This window comes from Neomonachus schauinslandi, chromosome 1, assembly GCF_002201575.2.
Source record: "Neomonachus schauinslandi chromosome 1, ASM220157v2, whole genome shotgun sequence".
Lineage (NCBI taxonomy): Eukaryota > Metazoa > Chordata > Mammalia > Carnivora > Phocidae > Neomonachus > Neomonachus schauinslandi.
The window spans coordinates 113,845,901-113,868,271 of NC_058403.1; the positions used below are offsets into that span (position 1 = coordinate 113,845,901).

Sequence of the window (22,371 nt, forward strand, 5' to 3'; positions counted from 1 at the left end):
TAGTTAAGACTTCTGGATGCTGCCTTCTTATAAATCCATATTTGGGAGTCCCTAGTTAATTCCCCACTCTACTGACCACACCAGTGTTGCAAGGGGGAGGTAGAAATGGAAATACTTACGCATTACTGTTAGGAATGTAAATTGGTACAAGCACACAGGAGGTCAATTCTCCAATGATCTTCACTGATACTTAGTAATTCCTTAGTATATGCTTAGTACTTGGTAAATTCTGCAATGGTACTTAGTAAAAATGAGAATCTTCATACTCTATAACCCAGCATTTTCATTTCTTGACATACACCTTCAAAAGACTGCTATACATGTGCATAAAAATCATTGCCTTATATGATAGAAACAATCTAAATTCCCATTAAAAAAGACAATGGCCAAAAGTATAATAACATAAAATGTAATAAAATGCACATCCATTATACCCATAAAAAGTAATAATAGGGAGTGGCTAAAAGCAAATGTAATTTTATGCATTGCAATGAATTTTAGAAAACATAATTTCAAGTGAATAAAATGTGTTTTGGAATTATACTTCAATAATATTTATATAAATTAATAAAAACAAATAATTCCCTCTCATTCCATATATGTATGTGTGTGTATATATATATATATTTGATTATATATGTACATATGTATATGTTTATATATGTATATATTTAATTTTTAGGAACACATAATTTTATAGTAAAACCAAAATAACCATGAAATATTCCTACAGCTAATTATTCTCAGTACTTGGTCCTTGGTCCTGCCCCAGACCTGTGGGCTTATATCTCACTCCATTCCCCATCCTTCTCCCAGCAGATTCTGTCTGAAGCCTAATGCTGTTTTTGTCATAACAGGGAGCTTATCTGCCACTAGATAGATTTAAATAATTTGCAGTCTCTCCCTTTGTACTGAGAGACACTATTGTGGTGAGCCTTTTCAAACATGAGAATTTGAGTCAAGTATCTAACTATTAAATAAATAATGGGGAAACTTATACACAAGGATGTAGTATTGAATAAACAGATCTTCGGGAAGAGCTGTGATATGTCCTGCAGAAAGGCCATGGGTAGGGGGCAATTGTAATGAAATTATGATGCAGTTTTTTTCCATTTCCTTTTGGCAGGAGTTGAAGTTGGGGGTGGATATAGAGGCCCTTCTTTTAGAAGGGACAAGGACAGGCAAGGCAGAACATCCTGAGAAAATGAGCATGCCCAAGTAGCAGAGCAGCAGAGCAGAGGCTCAGGAGAGGGCTGTGTCCTGCGAGGGGGCAGGCCCATTGACTTATGTCTTCTGATATTCATTTTTAAGTCTCCTTTTTTGTACGGATCCCACTGTGTTGTCTTCAAGCCCCGGGTTATGTCTGTTGGGCACACCCACCTTGTATGGGCTATATTTCGTGGCATCAAGCCAGCAGACCAGAAAGCTGTAGCCCGATGGCAATGGGAAACCGGTCTTGATGCTGCTTGAAACAGTCCAGGGCTTCATAGCACACGGAGCAGAGAGGTGGGTGTGAGGGTTCTGCGTGCTGAATGGAGGTCCCGGTGCTTCCGCCGAGGCGGCAGGTGCCAGGAGAGGGGGAGGGGGATTGAGGGCGCCACGCAGCTGGAGTTGAAATGACAGCAGCAACAGCAACAGGAGAGGAGGCGAAGCCAGCTCTTGGAGCAACACCACCTCGCTGCAGGAGCTCTCGGCAGTAGGACTGTCCATGAATGTGCCAGAGGTCCATCAGGACAGTTCGTGAGCCTCTCTTTGAGAAAGGCTGGGAAACAGAAAGGAATGGTGGGAAGAGGAAACCTCAGGTTGGTATCTGCTGGGTCTTTGAAAAGAAAAAGCAATATCGGTGCTGCCTTTGGGAGGACAGAGAGAGAAAGCGTGAAGAAAGAAATGGGCAGTTCCTACACTATACCAAGTTAGGTGGCCGGGAAGTTCTCCCTTGCAGGTTAAATAGTGAAAGATTCCATGAGTTAGTCATATGGCCATATCCACATACATGGATGGTTGGCCTCTACGGGCCAAAATACATGTGTAATGCATTCAGATTTTCATTTCAAAACTGGTGCTCTGTGGAAAATCAAAATTAATTCATCCATTACGACCATAATTTAAAATACCAGGTTTGGGCGCCTGGGTGGCTCAGTTGGTTAAGCGACTGCCTTCGGCTCAGGTCATGATCCTGGAGTCCCGGGATCGAGTCCCGCATCGGGCTCCCTGCTCGGCAGGGAGTCTGCTTCGTCCTCTGACCCTATCCCCTCTCATGTGTTCTCTCTCTCTCATTCTCTCTCTCTCTCAAATAAATAAATAAAATCTTAAAAAATAAAAAAAATAAAAATAAATAATAAAATAAAATACCAGGTTTGAGGGGCGCCTGGATGGCTCAGTCGGTTAGTCTGCTTTCAGCTCAGGTCATGATCCCAGGATTCTGGGATCAAGCCCCGCATGGGGCTCCCTGCTCAGCAGGAAGCCTGCTTCTCCCTCTCCCATTCCCCTGCTTGTGTTCCCTCTCTCACTATGTGTCTCTCTCTCTCTCTCAAATAAATATAAAATCTTAAAAAAAATTTAAAAAAATAAAATACCAGGTTTGATAGTGTTAATAACAATTTAGTTTCTTTGGAATAAAGTTTCTTCAAATGCCCATGACAAATGGTAAGAAATCTAGGAAACATATAATTTAATTAAAATACTAATCATATTGGGGCACCTGAGTGGCTCAGTCAGTTAAGCCTCCAACTCTTGATTTTGGCTCAGGTCATGATCTCCGGGTCTTGAGACCTAGCCCCTCGTTGGCTGCTCAGCAGAGAGTCTGCTTGAGAGCACCCTCTCTCTCTCTCTCAAATAAATAAATAAATCTTAAAAAAATACTAATCATATTTATTCACCTTTCCTGCAAATGACAAGTCAGGTAATGGCAGTTCTTCAACCCCAAATACCTCAAAACAACAACAATAAAAAGAAATACCTCTTTGCCAAATAAGAACATAAACTTTTGGCTATCAACAACCTGTGAGGCTGACTTTATAATTTTTCATCATGCCCTATGGCTTATCAGGCCACTTAACTATTTTTAGAAGTAGACAGTGTTGCTTAAAATTCAGTATATCTTGCAAGTTCAGCCTTTACAAATCATGCCATCCAGGGCAATTGACTTGGGGAGCAAAATTTCCAAGGTCACCTGGTCACCTGCATTTAGAAAGATGAGCTGTCCAGTCAAGGGGACCATGTTTTCTCTTCCCCCTCAGTATACAATATAGATAAGTATCTCCTGTATGTTTCCATTAACTTTGTGAGGTTATTGAAGGTTTATATTTTCAAATGCCTCAGATTCATCAAATTCAATTAAAAAATGAAAATACAGATTTATTTATTACATAAATAATAAGGAATAATTCTCCTCTTGCTTCTTTGCTTTGGGGGAAAGAACATGAAGAAATCCTGAGAGAAAAATAATATTGAAGTTCAAACATCTTCAAAATTTAAAATACTGTATTTAGAACTGTCAGAAACTTACACAGGATAGAATAATGTATCATAGACTCTGGCACAGAAGATTTCTAGAAACTAGAAAAATAGAGAATTTCTGATGTAATAGTGAATGCAAGGGTATATATTCCAAGAAATTAAAAAAAAAACAGTAACTACGTGCAAACAGACTCTTAAAATGAGTATTGCGTATTTTCTTTTCCTGTTTTTATTATTTTTAAATTGTTCCTTCAGATAGGATGGTTTGAGCAGCATTTACCTTTGGTGATAGCTTCGTCTCCCCCTGTTGTCCAAAGTGATAAAATACATCACTCTGGAAACAGTAAGGCACTCCCTTCCTCTGTTATTTGTAAGCTGACATGAAGTAGACAGACACCTTCTGAAGTTTTATGCATGCTGTGTTTTTTCTCCTTGCTGCAACAAGAAAAGCTTTTTCTTTTAACCTGGCTGCCTTTGAAGAAGTGACTCAGACATCTTCATGGCCTCTAACGGTAAGAGTAAATATAGCTAGCTAACAAATTTTTCTTTATTTATGACTAAAAATACTCAGTTGTGGGGATTTTACAATCAGTAAGATTGATACTTTAAAACCTGTCATTTATCACTTTTGAACACTGGAATTTTTTAACTTCAAGGAGCATGTTCCATTAAATTTAAAAAAAACACTATCTGATTCAATGTAAAAGTTAAGATATAAACAATGTTTTAGTTATCATGAATATAAATATAGTGAATTAATAAGAAAGGCTGCACAGCAGAATTTAAAAGGGTAATATTTAATGCCAAACACAAGGGCAGGTTGATATTCCAAGTTTAAAGGGATTTGAAGAAACCTTTTCACACATAAGTTAAAAAGTGTTAAAGTACAGTTCAGTATTTTTAAAATTTCCCATTTGTTGTTTAAAATGTGTGGTACAGCAATTTATTTTAAAGAATTGAATATGTGTTATTGGTAAATTCTAATAAATTTAATGGACTAGAAGTAAATATTACTGAATTATGAAACAAAAATCTTCCAAAATCCTTTGATAGTAAATTATATGTATAAAAGCAAACAGAAAATAACTAATTTAAGTAAGCAGATTAATTAGGGACTTTGTTGGGGGGGGGAGCTGGGAATTTTTCCCTCAAGTTCCTAAAACTGCATAAATATCATCAGTACTGTCTTACTTTAAATAACTTCTCAAAAGACAAGATATATGGTTGTTTTTGAAAGTAATAAATTTCAATCTCACTAAAAACACTTATGAAATTATATTAAAAATGAGATTATAGTGTGTTTCATTCTATTATCACAACAAACCATTAAGCTCTAGCCTATAATAAAAAGTTTTAGCATGAAGAATTATGATTAGTATAATTGGCAGAAACCTTTTAACCTAATTACAAATAGGATAGTAGAGTCCATCAATTTAAAATATCCTAAATTAAATTAATGAAGCATTCAAAGAAGCATGTATGCTTATTTGCTTTCTTTATCAAAACACACTTTGGGATGCTATTTAATATGGAACAATTCAACATTTAATGTACACCAGTCCCTGAATATCATGGAGAAAGCTCAAGCAAATTATAAATTATAGACATGAAACAACAAAATCATGAATTTTAATATATGTGTGCCTCATTTTTTATATTTGAAAGCGAACAAAAGAAATCTTGACAAGTCTTTTCTTTCATTTAAGACTGACACCAACACTTAATACAAAACACTTCATCACTTTATAAGAGTTACAGCAACAACCGTAGCCTGTAAGGTAAAGAGTTGCAGAGTATGTGAAATATTTATAAGCTAGTTATACATTTTTAAAAGAGTAGATAGAAATTCAAAGCCAGATAGAAATTCAAAGGAGTTCCTTCTTTATCTGGTGGTCTGAGTCTTTGTAGAAACTTGTGACTGGAAAGCAATAGTAAGATCAAAATATGATTAATCTACCAAAAAAGCAGTGATGTTCAATAATGATAAAGACTCAACCACTAAACTTAGAGGCAAAACTTCAGGTGGAAAACTAATACTCCTGAAACCTACTCAAATTATTTAGCACATGAAGTGGGCAAAACATCTGTTAGAGACTCTATTTAAAGGAAATGAAAAATGAAACTTCCTTTTGAATCAGAAATCTGGCTTGAGAGGGCAAGTCAGATTATCATCATTATTTACCTAAAACATGTTTGCAGACAGTTTTCTTCGAATACATTGCAGGACATATTTATAACATTGTGAAAGTCCTCTGGCCCATGAACTGTGTTGGCAATTATTATTTTCCCAGGGAATACAGGGTAATTGGATGTTTCACACATTTTGTGGGCAGTTTAATCAGCACCACTAAACCAAAGGACAGTCTGAATACTGGATGTCATTAGAACTGAAGAAATACTTGTGTGGTCTGGAGTCCCCTGATTTAGTATAAATAAACACAATTTAAGAACAAGCTGGTCCCAAATTTTAAGTTTGAGAAAGACGGGAGTTTCCAGGATGATCTAAACTGAACAGAAGCTATCTTTAAAAGCTGCTCCAATATGAACTGAAATCTCAGAAAAGGAAGCAAGTGATGTCACAATGGTGATTCCAAGAGTTTCCCGCTGAGACTCTACTCAGACTTTTGACATGATTTGCCCTGGGCCTGCAGGGCATCACTGCTTATGGACCTGCTTTGAGGTCTCAGGACCCAAAGACCTGGGTCCAGAATGTAGTGTCACTTCCAAGACACTCAATAATCTACATTTTGTCACGGCAGACATAGCTTACAAGATAGAATTGGAGTAATTTGCTAATCTTTCTAACAATAAAATTGACGAGAGAGAATCTAATTATCTTCTGCCACCTATTATTAGAAATTGACCCCTATATGTGTTTTTTTTTTTAATTGAAGGATAACATGCATACAGTAAAGTGCGTAAAGAACACCAAACTTAAGTTCATGATTTTTTAAAACAAGGATGCACTTGTGTAACCACCAACAAAATTACAAAATAGAACATTTCTGGCACCTCATAAAGTTCCCTTTTTTGGTCAACAGTCATATACCTTCACACCCAGGATGAACTTCTATCCTAAATTTTATCATTATGAACTGGTTTTCCTCAGATCATAATTTTGCCTCTATTTTTCTCTGAAAGTCGATGACAACAGTGCTTTTGGCACTAAGCTAAAGAAAAGATTGTTTGTTCCATGTTACTATTCCCAGTTGACCTTGCTGTATTGATCATCAGCTCCTCTCCCAAATCCGACATGATGTTACACAGTCTTCCTCTCCAGTTTGCTAATGGAGGTTTCATTTAGGCCACCTTCTCCAGAGCAAGAGGAGTACCTGAGCCCCTATGCTTTTTGTCTGCCCAGATCTGAGAAGTTCAGGATGGGTCCTGTGGGAAGCAAACTGCTATAATATTCTTGGTATGGAATTCTATCTTATTTTATTTATTTATTTATTTATTTATTTATTTATTTAAAGATTCAATTATTTATTTGAGAGAGAGAGAGCGAGGGGGTGACAGAAGGAGACAGAGAGAATCCTGAAGCAGACTCCCTGCTGAGCACAGAGCCCCAACATTATATTTTTAATATAATTTCATATGATTCATGACTCTGGGGTCATGACCCAAGCTGAAGTGAAAAGTCGTCAGCTTAACCAACTGAGCCACCCAAGTGCCTCTATATGGACCTCTGTTTTAATGAGGCCAAATGACAAGTTTGTTTCCATATGGTCCAAACACTAAAGCATGTCCAAATTCTAAATATCACAGACCAATACAAACTTAAATACCTATCTTCATCCATTCCTACAACTTGAAGTTTAAATAAACAAATGAATCACCTGGCAATTGTTTCTCATTAACACTACATGTATACACAAACTTAAAGAGCCGATTATTACTGCAAATAGTTTATGTCAATGTTCAAAGGACCATTCCTTGGATGCCCATGTTCCTTCACCAGTTTGTTTTGTTTTATTTGTTTGTTTGTTTGTTTGTTTAATCCCTTTCCAAGAACTCATTCAGGCTAGGCTCTAAAAATTTGGGACCAAATTGTTCTTAACATTCAGGCTATGCTTGAATTCTCTTACTAGGGGGGAATTTACTATCTCCAAAGGAAACTCAGTCCTTTCTTCAAATTTATTTTTTAGAGATTTAAAAATTCTGAAAAATACACCCCTACATACACACAACTTACATGAATTCGGGAGAGACTGAGAGACCACTCTAATCTACTGTGAATTACATAGATGTCACTCCAACTTTAGTATATGTACAATAAGAGTACTTATTCAAATTTGTGTTGTGCCACTGTTATAAACGTCTCCTTATAGTAGACCATTTTCCTTGTCCTTCCCATTCATATGTCTTTAGAATAGTGGGAATTACTTGTTTTCATAATGGCCCCTCTGATATTTGAAAATTCCTATCACGAATCTTGATCCATACCTACGCTCAATCTAGGACAGCATAGTGTTGTCAAACTAAATGAATGCAAATGTGAGAAGTCCAATAATTTATGGATTAATAAAGAAGAGGAATAAAAACTCTGATGGGCTTTGAAAAAAATGGTATCTAATGAGGGAGAAATCTAAATGGCAATCATGTGAAAAGAAAAAGGAAAAATGATAGTAGAAAGGCAGTAATTTATAATTTTTTTTAAAAATGAGATTTTTCCACACATTATTACGTCTTACGCATACTACTACATGGGTTCCTTGACTAATGCAGGATAAATAGCAAATATCTACACTTTAATCTAACAGATAATTGGAATAGTAACAGTTTTACCTGGCAATAATATAGAAAACAGGTGATTCTCTAAAAAAAAAAAAATCAAAGCCAAACATTATAGAATTCTGTAATTATTTTATCTTTTGTAATATTAAGTAAGCTACAAAAGGATTCACACTGTCAAAAATGTTTGGATGCTTTTATACAAAATACTGAGAAATCATAGCTTCATTAGATATTATACTGCCCTTAAGCTCATAAATTAGCTTGAATATTCTCATAGTATGTAGAATTAAACCATTAGTTCTCAAAGTATATGGTCAGAACAGCAGCATTAGCTCATCTGGGAACTTAATAGAAATGCAAATTCTCAAGCCTCACTCCTGACCCAACTCCTTAAGCAGAAACTCTGGAGTGGGGCCCAGGAATGTGTGTTTTAACAAGCCTTCCAGGTGGTCTGGTAGAGCCTAAACAGTAGGACCCCTGAATTAAACTTAGCCATAGCAGTAGGATTGGTAAAAAGAGACAAAATATTTTCAGAAATTACAAGGTACCCTCATAATATTTGAGGAAGGGAGAATATGCCTTGAAACTGATAATTATGATTCAAAACTGATGTCTAAGTTTATCCTTTTGTGAGTAAAGAATATCCTAGTTCTTTTTACCATTTCTTTTTCTTTTGGAGTTTATAATTTTTCAGCTCTTTGAACAGTTTAACTTGCTTTCAAAAATATATTTTTTGAATCATTTATTTTGCCCAAATTATCCAACATTTTCTCAGAACTATTATTACCTGTCTTCTGCATTCCTTTTTCTCTGGCTTAGGAGGTAAGTGATGGCAACAGTGAATAGGGAAGATGCAGGAGACCGTTGACCCTCTGAATTCAGAAGTAACAAATACTATGAGAAAAACTCAATGAAATGGCCTAAATTTAAATATAGGCTGAGGTTTTCATTCTCTTGCAGATGCACAGAACCAAAGAAGTAGAGGTTTGCCTGGCTTTCTTCCTGGAGCACCAGACCCTGACCACAGCTTTCACGTCTCACTTGCCAACCCAGGGAACCAAGTGTGGCAGCCAACTCTCCCGCCACCAGGCAGTCTCCCTGCTGGTCTAGAATATTTAAGCCAGGTGTTTTTATCTCTTTATTTCTACACACTTTCACCCCTTAAAATGAATACAGACTTGGTTTCTTACTTTTCAACCACAGTTGAAGAACTTCAACAAATCACTTATTGAAGTGAGAAAAGCAGTATAAATCATGAAATTATGAAAAAAAATTTACCTCTATTATTTGGAAAGAAATTTATTCTCTTTTATTCCCACGTCTATTTTCCTTATTTATTTGGCAGAGTGATGACACTAAACATTTTTGATGGAGCTCTTTAGCACATTTATCCTCCTTCTGCTCATTGCTCAAGGTATAAGCAAATGTATCCTCAAGGAATTGTCTGACATGTCTAGTCACCTACAGCTATTTAATTAAAGGATATTTATTGAGTACTTGCTATTATCAAGACATAAAAAGCATAAAACCTAGTCCCTCTCACCCAAACATTCTGCAACCTAAATGGCATGCAAAAATGTTGACAGAAAGTGCAAGGCTATGTACTAAAGCCAGATAAACACACAGTTGTAATGTGTGCAGGTGCATACAAGAGAGAAAGGTTGTTAAGGATCTAAATACTCAGGAGAGACTTCCGTAATGATCTGAGAATTCAGTGTCTTCAACTGAATCTCAGAAGGTGTCTATAAATCCAAGGGAAAGCAAGTTACCAAGTTAACATCATTGTCTTTGATACTGTTGCATCTCTAGGCTGATTTGCCTAAAAGATCATATTATTATTAGATACAGTCATTGGAGGATGAGCAGTGATTCAAGCCTTATAATAAATCAATCAAGAAATCCCATCATCTGAATTATGTGGCACATAAAAAACGATTATATTTATATATATTACTGTTGCTTTTGTATTTTATCCTGCAAAAGATTGGAAATACACTAATATTGAGATGTCAGCACATCTGCTGCTATTTTCAGCTTGTTTGGCATTCTTTCAAACTATAAAGTCTATCTCCTTTATCAAAATCAAATCTCTGTGTTAATTCCCTTAAGGTACAAGAGATTTCTGTTATGCCTGATAGGGTTTAAGCTGCATGCAGCATATGTTCCTGGGAAAATGTTTATAATTGCAGATGCCTTCTCCAGAAACCCACTGGCAGACAAATGTACTTCAGAGACGGGAGAGCTCAGGGAGATATGTAAAGGAGCTGGAAAAGCTAACCTACCATCTTCCATCTGCAGAAAGGATCAGCTGTAATAGCTGACTAGAGTTGATTAACTGCTGCAAGCTGTTTGGGAATGTTGTCAGACAAGGTTTTGCCAAGTATAAAAGTGATATACCAGTGCCAGAGGGCTGAGGTTTGATGATCACATATGGTCATCACATATTCTTCTTCCATCCATGAATGATGACACACCCGGAGCCAGATGCTTGATATGAATATATATATATATTTTTTACATTCCATAAATAGAGATATGAACCCATTGGCTTCAGTTCTAAAATGAAGTCAATTTTCCAGACATAATACCTTTGGTAATCTTTTTCAGAAAGTAAAAATATGCCACAAATTGGTGAATAGTATACTTCAAAGGGAAAGGTAATTTATTCACCTTACACTAAAAGAACACTTGCTTGCTTTAAAGCAGTGTACTTACAACAGGATAAATGAACATTTTAAATATTTTACACCACAAGTCTGTAAGATATATAGATATATATAATGAATTTTATGTGTTAAATTTTATCTAAAAACCATAAGAATTAAATAACATCATGAGCATTTGAAAATAGTACATTTTTCAATAAACAGGAAAATATACAAAATATACAAAATCCTTCTAAATTAAAAAAATCAAAGTAAAAATGTAAAAACTCATCTATTCTCCTTTAATCAAGTCCATCCAATGACTAATGAAAATCTTATTTCTATTAACAATTTGAAAATAAATTTTCAGGTATGTATATAAACATATAAATACATAGATACACATGCACATATATATTTGTGTACATGTGCATATATGTATATGTGTATGATATATATATATGGATGTATATGTGTGTGTGTATTTAAGTCATTCATGTAGAGCTAAACCTAAGAATAAACTAGAGATCTCTCTTTGGATTAACATGTTCATAATAGTCAATATCACTTTATCTTATTAGTGTCAAAGGACAATTATTATAATTTAGTCATCTAGAGGTAGGAGTAGTGAGTTAAAGTCTACAAAGACACATGTATAGATCTAATTTATTTTGAAGTACATATATTAAATGGAATCAGTGATACCTGTAAACCTAATAAATTATATATGAGAATATATTCTTAAGCTATATATCCAAGGTTGTCATTAGATTTCCACTCTACGGCTTTCATACTTCAGTGCTTCACTTGCCCTGATACCTGAATATATGATTCAATCTGTCTAAAGTTTCCAACAATTCCTAGCCCATCATTTAATAGCAAAGGGTGGTAAGGGCTTATTTGGACCATAGTTTATAAGTGGCCCAGGACTACTTAAAGGAAACTGCAAGATCAAAACAAGACCCTCAAATCCAAGGGGGTTTCCCACAGAGACAGATCAAATCAAATACTATCACAGAGTTTGGGGTGTATAAAAGGTTAGAGAAATTAGGAAGAAAAGGTACTCAGAAGTTCCACAGTATCGATTAAGAATTGTTTATCCCAGTTCCTAAGATTAGTTTAGTGATGCCAATACAACAACGGAGTAGAAAGCATGTCAAAATTGGTGGCAAGCAGAAAGATCTGGCTTTAAATCCCAGCCCAGCCATTTACAAACTCTGCGATCCCAGGCCAACTACTCACTCCCTCTGGGATTGTTTCTTCACGGGTAAAATGTAATGATGTCTACCTCTCTGAGTTTTTGTGAGGATTAAATCAAATGCTATGTCAAAATATCTACCACAGTGACTACCTCGTGGTGGCCACTAAATAAACAACTTCTAATTATTAGAGAGCAGAGGGGTACGACTTCCCTTTGCAATGTGGAGTGGATCTCAGTTGATAGTCTCTTAAGTTTCAAGACGAAGATTTGATCCATGGCACTAACATTAAAGTTCCTAGACTCAAACTTTAGTCTTGCCCCCACAGTTCTTCTCCCTCTCTAAGTTGGACCTCTAATGGACCCACCGCTAATGGACCCACCGCTAAATAATCATGGATATCCTTTGTGACTTTTCTCTTCTCCCAACCCTCCATTTTCCTCAAAAGAGAACAGAACTAACAATAGTACAGTACAAAAGACTGTTTCTAGTGTTTAAAAATTGCCAAATAATTGCTATACCAAAAAATTGCTAAAATAGGTTTTAGAATCTCTCAAATCATAAATGTATGGAAAATATTTTTTGTGAACCTTAAAAAAAGAGGCTACATGAACTCTTTTACCAATAATAAGATTTAAAAAGAGGACGTGGCATTAGTTGGCATTAGTTTTACCTGCACCTCAGGATATACAAGGAGAATGCAGGAAATAATGTAACTTCAAATTTTCCGGGTTTGTAAGGCCCAATCAATACCAAATATTACTAATGACTATTTCAGTTTAATAGTCACCAGTGAGTTTATTAAAGTGAAGGGAGAATGAAGTGAAGAAATTTAGAGGCAAAAGAGAAAATGAAGTGTTGGAGAAGACAATGGTCTTCAGGGTTCATGAATTTACCTTAGTGAAAAATAAAATTCATTCAAAGAACATATTTTAATATTTCCTTTAAACATTTGCATTGTATACTTTTTAATATAGTCATTTCTCAACTATCTATGAGTACTTTATCTCCGTAAACTAACTTCATTTTTAATTACATAAAGCAAATTTTATTATGTTAGCTGTTAGTGGCAAAACTTATTCTGCTTAAATGGGTATTTCGTTGGCACCAGTAGGATTTCTGGTTGTTGTTGTTGTTGTTTTTCTAGTCCAGAGGAAAGTATGAGTGAGAACAATTTACAGAATGACCTCTCTCCGCTTTAACAAAGACACTTTATTTCTGTGAGGAATGAGTTGAGAGTGAAAGAGAAGTTAGGCAGGGTGGAGAGGGGAGGCCAGGCATTCAGATCATTGCTTAAAAAAATGAGTTTAAAAAATTTTTAGGCATTATTATTCAGAGACTCTTTAAAAATCTTCAGGTATTGTTTCCAAGAGTTACTCTTTTATCCCTTTGTCACAGAAAGAACACAGAGTTAACCACAGTTCCTAATCTTATTCTGGGCAATTCTGGCTTGGAATTCTCAGGGTTCTTGTATTTTTTTTTTTATTTTTACTTGAATACAAAAGATATCATCTTTTTCATTATAAAATGTGAGCTGTTTTCAACCATTTCCTGGTAGAGAACATGAAAATTACCAAATTTAATGTGTTAAACAGGTTAATAGTAATATCTCCAAAGGTTTTCAAAGTGTGATGTAATGCTTTTTATTTCCTTTATGTCATTCTTTAACAGTTAGACCTGATAATTATACACCAGCAGGTGGAGCTTCTTGGAAGTAAGTGTATTATATTCTATATTTATTAAAACTGTTAAAAATATTTTAGGCTTCAGAAATTTTGTTATATTTAAATATCTCATAATAAAGTTAAATGTTGAGGATAAAATTAAATCAAAAAGATCAGTAGGTCTCCTTTTTAAAATAAACACTCAAAGTAAATTGTTAGTCTGATATAGATAAACCTAAAAGCATAAAACTTTCCAAATCTTTGGTAATATTGTTATCAGGAATCTAACATTATTTTTATCTTAAAATAATAAAAGATGTTTGATCATTTCAATGCTTGTTAATAATTTATTTCCTTACTAATTTCAGAAATGGAAATCAAGGTTGAAACTAAATAACAAAACCCATTCTACTCCTGAAACTAATATTACACTGCATGTTAACTAACTGGAATTTAAATAAAAACTTGAAACAAAACCAAAAATAAATAAATAAATAAATAAATAACAGAAACCCATCGAACAAAATTTGTTGTTTTATCATTGAATTGGTGATTCATCAAATGGCTTGTTATTTAACAATACACAGATTTACAACAATGATTAACTGAATTCAAATTACTTATTTTTTGTCCTTAATATTCTATATTATATCTAAAATATGTCAAAATTGTAATAAACAGCAGGATAGCATGCAGCTGTAGATATACTGTTAAATAGATCTTAAACAAAATCATTACTATGCTGTGAGTTGTTCCAATAAATTCCACAGCAATGATAGAAGAATTATTTGAGGATTCGATTCTTTACAGATTTGTTTCTTCAGTTGAAAAGTGGAACTACATGTTCCAAGTAGGTCATATATCTGAAATCAAAATTTAGTCATTGCACAGCTTTGTTCTCGGTACTTTGATTTCCATAGCTAAGTCCTCAAATTTTAGAGCATGGAAGTAGATTTGGGTGAAGAAGATACCATATACTTAATAATTAGTCAGTGATTCTGTTTTCTTTTAATAATACTACCCCTTTTACTTATTTAAAGATTTGATACTAGGCAATAGTACTGTTTTGATGAATTTTTTTTTCCTCCCTTAGTGATCCTTGGCACTGAGACCTCCAACAAATATGAGATTAAAAACAGCTTGGGGCAAAGAGTTTACTTTGCAGTGGAAGAAAGCATCTGCTTCAATCGTACCTTCTGTTCCACGCTGCGATCTTGCACTCTGAAGATCACAGATAACTCAGGTCGGGAGGTGATTACAGTAAACAGGCCTCTGAGGTGTAACAGCTGCTGGTTCCCTTGCTACCTTCAAGAGGTTAGTCATTGGCTGTGTGTGTACTTTTATTTTTCTATGTTTGAAAAGATTAGCAATTATTTAATAAATGGCATTCATCTGGAGCCATAAGGCAATTCACGTTTCGATTGTTTGAATTAGTAGTATGCTTCTTGCTCCTTTAGGATCAGAATAGCTTAAGGACTTGGTGATTCACTAGCTTGTTGTTTTCATTTTTTTTTTCTCTCCAACAAAAAACTATAGTGGCTTCCGTGAATGGGTAAAGACAGCTAATGTGTCATGTGAATAGGACACATCCTCTTGAATCTCTTTATTAGGCACATAATTGTAATATCTATGAGATCCACTATTAAGCAAATCTACCCTTTGCATTCTCTAACTGTAGCAAAGTTCAGAAAGTGCTGAGTAATACTAAACTCTTTCAAGGTGTTCTCTTGGTTAGGTACTATTTTTAGTACAGAATCTCACATCCCATTCATCCATTTATGACAAACTTCAAACTGTGACAAAGACTACGTTATTGTTCTGAAGGGAGTAGACATTTAATTATTTTAATATATAATAGATTTTCATCATTATCTAATAGATCTACAATAATAACTTTCATTGACATAATGCCGTTAAGTCGATACGGAACATTTACTTACTTTAACATCTTTGATATCATAACATCTGTATGAGCTAGAGAGAATAGGTTTTACTCTCCACATTTAGCAATTGAGAAAACTGGGGCTTTAGGGATTGGAGGTAATTTACACATCCACAAAATATCATGAATGGGGCTTGATCTACTGTTCTTATTCAAACCCCAGTTTCTCAAAAAAAGAAAAAAAAATGGTTTCTCTATTGAGGACCTATGTTTAAGTACTCTACTTGGCATGATGAGAAATATTAATATGGATGGGGGTTAACTGAGGAAGTTTCTAGCAATATCTTTGAAGCTAATTCTCCAACTATAGGCAGTTGCCTGGCTAAGTGATAAAATGGAGCAGGTCCTCATACATGGAGTCCAAGAATCTTCATCCTCCTACTGAGGATATTTAAGATCTAATATGCTCTAAGATGGTATAGTCAGTATAATATATCTATTTGAAAGTTTCTGATAATTGATGTTTTATTTCATAGTAGCCCAATGTCACATAAATGAAAGGTAAGATGTATCTTGATACCCATTAATAATTTTTCAAAATGTGGTCAAAATCAAACCAGTTATTTTAAAAGTGATCCCAGGACAAATCTATATAATTCTTTCTTTTTAGTGTTTTTTTTTAATTTAAGTATAGTTGACACACAAAGTTACATTACTTTCAGCTGTACAACTTAGTGATTTGACCAGTCAGATCTACATAATTCCAAGCACTCTCATTGAAACCACCTTTGTTGATCCAAGAACACTACAGACATACACATGAGACTATGAACTTAATAAATTAAAAAAAGACAAAAGGTAAACAGATTATAAGGAGTTGGTTTGATTTAAAAGCAAACAATTTTCATTTTTACCCACCTCTAGTTTATTTCACAACGCATTTGATTCGACTACATAAATACCTTGAAATACAATATGATGAAAAATACAGAAATTAAGGAAATGAAGGTAATGGGGAAAATACTGAAGTAAAGCCTGAAAATGCAATTGCTAGTCTATAATGCTTTGGAAGAAGTTAAACAGAAATCAAATTGGTATGTAAAATGGTACCTTCACAAGAAGCATTTGTTTTTAATTGAACACAGAGAAGCTAGAAGTTGACAGCCTGAAGGGAAAACAATCATGAATAGCTAATAATTGGTAAGTGAGGGATAAAAATAGATGTGTGTTGTGGCAACACAGGAGAGGGAGTAGATTGGAAATACCTCATGGGAAACAGCTTCAGTGCTTGACCAACTGCCATACTCGGAACAAAAATGGCAAAGAAGCCAGCGTCCCATGGTCAGAAGACAATTCTGGGATAGGTTGTCTTCAGGGAAGTATGATTAAAGACATGGACCTTTAGTTTATAATGCCAAGCATATCTATACAGTGAATTTCTTTGTTTCTATAAAATAATGGGAAAAAAAATCCACTGCTGTGTTTCCTTGTAGCAGATATTTAGACTATCTTGTAGAATACAAAAATAATTTCATAAAAGTTACTGTTTAGAAGTAAATTGACATTGTTGTAAAATAAAAATACAATAACCTTGGAAAAAATCTTATTTTATTATTGTCTCTTCTTACAGTTAGAAATCCAAGCCCCTCCTGGTACTATAGTTGGTTATGTTGCACAGAAGTGGGACCCCTTTCTGCCTAAATTCACAATCCAAAATGCAAACAAAGAAGATATTTTGAAAGTTGATGGTCCTTGTGCAACATGTGGCTGTTTTGGTGATGTGGATTTTGAGGTATGGATGACAGAATAAAGGAAGTTTTCACTTAGGTCCTGATTTTTTGCAACATAATTCAATTTTAAGATATTCAAATCCTGAAATATCTCTGAAATAAATTTAGAAGATAATATACTTGTGACATAATGTAATAAGCCCATATTGTACATGCCAATAATAACTCATAATTTCAGTGATACTAAGCTCAAGATTTTTTTAAAAAAACATGCTAAAACTTTTTTGATTTATGTGGAATTACAGCACCCATGGTACAAAGCAAATACATACAGTCTAGAATCACCCTAAATTATATCTTCTTTCCTGTAGCTCTGATGGTTACATATCCCAGTTCAGATCTCATCTAAAAAGCACATTCCATTAAAATATCACTAATTTAAAACCTATGACCAGAACACCTGCTAACTTCATTTTGTAAAATAATCTACACTTAACTAAACATATTTGTGTAAATTCAATGTTAAAAAACAATAGAAAGTTGCAAATTCAGTTGTAAGAATATGAACTATCTTAACTGCCTTTCCTAGAAATACATTTTAGGCAAAGCAGATCGAATTTAAAGTGTATACTTGTTATTCTTTCCTTCATTCTTTATACATTCTTGTATATCCCACCTAGGACATTCAGTTTGAGGGCCTTCAGGGAACACTGTTCACCCAGAATATGATGTAAATTTTGCGATGTGAGCTGTTCTAACTCCAGTCCACTCTAAAAGGACTTGGCATGACTTTCCTAAGACTAAAGGATAGTCTCCTCATTCAGTGGGGAGTCTGCTTGTCCCTCTCCCTTTCCCTCTGCCCCTCCCTCCGCTCTCTCTCTCTTAAATTAAAAAACAAAAAACAAAAAACAAAAAACAAAAAACAAAAAAACTAAAGGATAAAAATATGCCTTATGATTAAGACTTGAAAATTTTAGTACCGGGACACATGGGTGACTCAGTCAGTTGAGCATCTGCCTTCTGCTCAGGCCCTGATCTCAGGGTCCTGGGATCAAGCCCCACATTGAGCCTGAGCCCATGTCAGGCTCGCTGCTCAGTGGGGAATCTGCTTCTCTCTCTCCCTCTGCCCCTCCCCATGCTCATGCTCTCCCTCGCTCTCACCTTCTCTCTCTCTCATGAATAAATAAAATCTTTAAAAAAAAAAAGAAGAAAAAGTTTTAGTATTTGTAGTAATGGATGTCCTAAGTAACTTTCTCTATTTTCTATCTTCTCCTGCCATACAGAAAGTGAAAGTTTATATTGAATCACTTTCAGCCTTTGAATGAGAAACAGGGCAAGCAAAATAGTTGATAAAGTTTAATTGTAGACTCCTTCTAGCGGAGGACTATAGATTTGGACTATAGATTTTTGATGTCAAATTAGTTTGCATTTCCTGTGTGATATATTTGCCCTGAGAATTTTTTTTAGTGAAAAATAGGACTTCGGGTTAGTTATAAAGGAATTACCTAGTAAATATATAGTATAATATAAAAATGAGATTAAGCAATGGCTGATAATATTTATGTTAGTAATTATAAAATCTTAGCAATAAAAATTTAAAAGTTTACAAATTATATCTGGAAAATTTCTTCTAGAAAATCTTATCTAAAATCTTTATCAAAAATATTTTCTTTTTCTTTCCTTTTTTTTTTTTAATTGAAGAATTCAGGTTTGAAATCTGGACCTCAGGTAATAGAATTACCTTCAATGTTAGACCATGTAATTGAGACTATGTACCTGCTGCCATCTTGTGGTAGCCTGACCTTAATTATTTATTGGTATTATATTCTCAATCTGCTTACAAAAAGCAAAAAAAAAAAAAAAAAGGAATTAGGATAAATTAGACAACTGTCAGAAAAGCAAAATTCCTGAAGAGTGAACTGTAAAGTTAAATCTACAAACTTATGCTTATATAAAGGAATGAATGACATGGAATTGTCACAGATGATGAATAAAATAATTCATCTCTCTCGAAGCAAACATACTAAGATACTTAACACCATTTGTTTCACGTTTAGATTTAACATCTCTTATTTTCTTTTCAAAGGTGAAGACCATTAATGAAAAGCTTACAATTGGGAAGATTTCGAAGTACTGGTCAGGATTTGTAAATGATGTCTTTACCAATGCTGACAACTTCGGAATTCATGTTCCCGCAGATCTAGATGTGACGGTCAAAGCAGCGATGATTGGTGCTTGTTTTCTCTTTGTAAGTATGGTCTTAAAGAGTATGAGTGATTTATTTCCCTTTTCTTGTTAATTACTATGGAGCCAATCTCATTTTGCACAGTATCATGTTTACCTCAAGGAGGTTTATACATAGAAGGCTAGTTTGGGACCAACTCTTCAGAAGTCAGAATTTAGGAATCTGCATTTCTAATAGGCAGCCCTTCTCCACTGGCCTTCATACCCTCTTCCTCAGGAATTGCTGCCCTGTCAAATCCTACTCATTATTTCTTCAAAGCCTTAGTTACCCTTCTCTTTCAATTTCAATTTAGATTTTTGGCTCATTTTCGCTTTCACTGGAAAATATGTAAATATCACATTATTTATCCTGGGTAAAGTTCAGGACTGTTTCATTGTTTAACAATGAATTAAGTGACATTCAGAATGTGAAAAGTACAGTTGTCTTGCCCTTCCAATATGAACGTGAATACATGGATTCACAGGGATGAGTTAATATGTATCAGTTTCCATTATTACAAAGATACTATGTCTTTGTCCTTTTTTTTTTTTACAACTTATAACCCATCAAAATATTTTCTTCTTGGTGTGGATATTGGTGATAGGAGAACAGAATTCAAGAAACACCTGTGCCAAATGCTTGGCCATCTCCTGTTCCTGATTTTTCCTCTAATATCTCCGTCATTGCTTACCATTATCAATGCTCTGACAAAAAGTCATGGAATTTTAAAATAAACCTGTATTCTTCCTCTTATATTTTGTTGTTCTTCATTTAGGATCTTAAATCTTATGGTTATATTAATGTGTGCTGCCATGGGGGAAAAATGGCTCTATCTACTCATTTTTTTTCTAAAGACACTTGGGAAGTAGATTAACTAAAAATAATTCCCTAATGGCATTACTGAAAGATATTTAGGGTTTGATATAGAATATATATTTTTCCAGGAATTTTAACTTATTGGTTCCCTATCATTGGTAGGAGGTAGAATTCGTGTATTTGGATTGCTAGGTTTTTATACTTACCAAGTAGTCATTTACCTTCAATTCCCATTTGCATTTATAAATCTAACCAATTCCAGTCAATCTTGCCTATGACCTAATATTTCTTCCATTCCTTATTCTCCATATTATCCTCTATCCACTTGACAGGGCTTTTACTTTGCCACTTCCTGCTCACCTTTCCCATCTTTAATCATTCAGCACTTCAACACCAATCCCTCCAAGCATGCACACACACAGACACACAGAGACACACACACACACACAGCTCTTTTCCCAAAACCTCAATTTGGCCTTTCTGATTAAGCTCTGTACTTAATGTTTATATTAAAAAACAGATAATCTTTAATCTGCCATACCCACTTATATTACATAACAGGCTGACAGTAAAAATGTACTGTCGACAATTTGCTATGCACTATAAATTGGAGAAGCTCTGATCCAGATAACACCCCAGTCATCGAAAAGATAACTTTTTAACTCCATTGTCTCAGGGAGAAGTATACTCACTGAGAATATCTAATGCTCCCATCCATTTCTTTTTTTCCTTTTTTGGGGGGGGGGCAATATAGATTTTAAAACAATTTCTCACATGTATTGCCAAGATAAATCACTTACTTCTACATATAATTTGATAGGAAGAATTATGTTTTTAATTTTTAAATGCTGTCTCCATTTTGTTACCTTGTGCTGAGAGAGAGACCTTCAGAAAGCTGCTGGTATGAGAATACTCACTGATCCAAACAGCAAAATTCACAAGTACTACCTAATGTTTGGTCTCCTCTGGTTTGATGCCTCCACTCCACAACCCACAGCTCTAACTACCCCTTCTCAAGTTCCCTCTGGTATAGTTTTCAGTACTTCCTGAGATGAATACCTAGTCACTAACCACATAGTCCATGATGATGTATGTAATACTTGTTCAAAAGTCAGTGTCTATTGCAACTTCCTGCACCAACACAATACCCTGCAAACCAAGTCTGCACTGTCTTGATCACCCAGGATTTTGACTGATGATACCCTGCTGATTCGGATAGGATTTCCAAGTAACTTGTATTCTGAAAACTAGTAAGTGTCGCCAAGCTTAAAATTTTTTGATTTTCCTCCTACTGATAAATCGCATGTTGCTGGAACACCACTGGGAAACATAATTGCATGATATAATCAGAGCTTACATGTGAGACTCCTGATCTTAATTGTTGCCTTTTTGTAAATGCACTCATATTCACTTTATTTATTTGTAGGATTTTATGTTCTTTGAACATTCACTGGCTGGATTATGACAAGCAAGATGACAAAAACAATAAAATATGCAAGAATATATTTCAGTAAGTAAAGAAAACTTTAAATGATCTCTTTCCCTTTGAAGATATCTATATTTGACGCTGTCTAACTCTTTTTCATTTTTTCTAGAAATCCCGTGGGCCCTGGATTTCATTTTTAAATGGTTTGCATGTTTGCTTTTTTGGTAACAAATGTTAATTATTATATTTATTAAAGCATAATGTAATGAAGCAATTATTTGGTTGTAAATGCATGATAGCTAAAGACAAGATTACTGGCCCGAGCACAAGGTTGCTTTGAGAGATTGTCATTCTTTCTTTTTAATCCTTTTGAAGTTATTGCATGGGTAAGCATGAAAGATGAGAACTAAGGCTTGCAGCATCACTGATGAAAATCCAATGTTTAGAGAGCACTTTGAAGTTTTTTCTGGTACTAAGGCTGGTTACTAATCAAAAGGACTGGATTTCTAAAATATTTTTTCATAAGCAGTCTTTTGACTTTGTTTATTAATCTTATTGTAGTGAGACATTTTTACTTTATATCAGAAAAGCT

At 34.6% G+C, this 22,371-nt stretch overlaps 1 protein-coding gene across 1 annotated transcript; it reads left to right on the forward strand.

Moving 5' to 3' along the window:
- Positions 1–3,831: 3,831 nt before the first annotated feature.
- PLSCR5 (phospholipid scramblase family member 5) lies at positions 3,832–21,818 on the forward strand. The gene is made up of 7 exons (XM_021692662.1): positions 3,832–3,971; positions 9,154–9,317; positions 13,709–13,751; positions 14,795–15,015; positions 17,214–17,375; positions 19,400–19,561; positions 21,780–21,818. Exons 1-7 carry the CDS (start codon positions 3,959–3,961, stop codon positions 21,816–21,818), a joined length of 804 nt encoding a protein of 267 aa, XP_021548337.1. The 5' UTR covers positions 3,832–3,958.
- Positions 21,819–22,371: the final 553 nt, after the last annotated feature.

Coding starts and splice junctions, on each gene's coding strand:
- PLSCR5 (XM_021692662.1), top strand. Junction 13,752..14,794: donor GCAGGTGGAGCTTCTTGGAA/GTAAGTGTATTA, acceptor TTCCTCCCTTAG/TGATCCTTGGCACTGAGACC. Junction 17,376..19,399: donor TTGGTGATGTGGATTTTGAG/GTATGGATGACA, acceptor TTCTTTTCAAAG/GTGAAGACCATTAATGAAAA.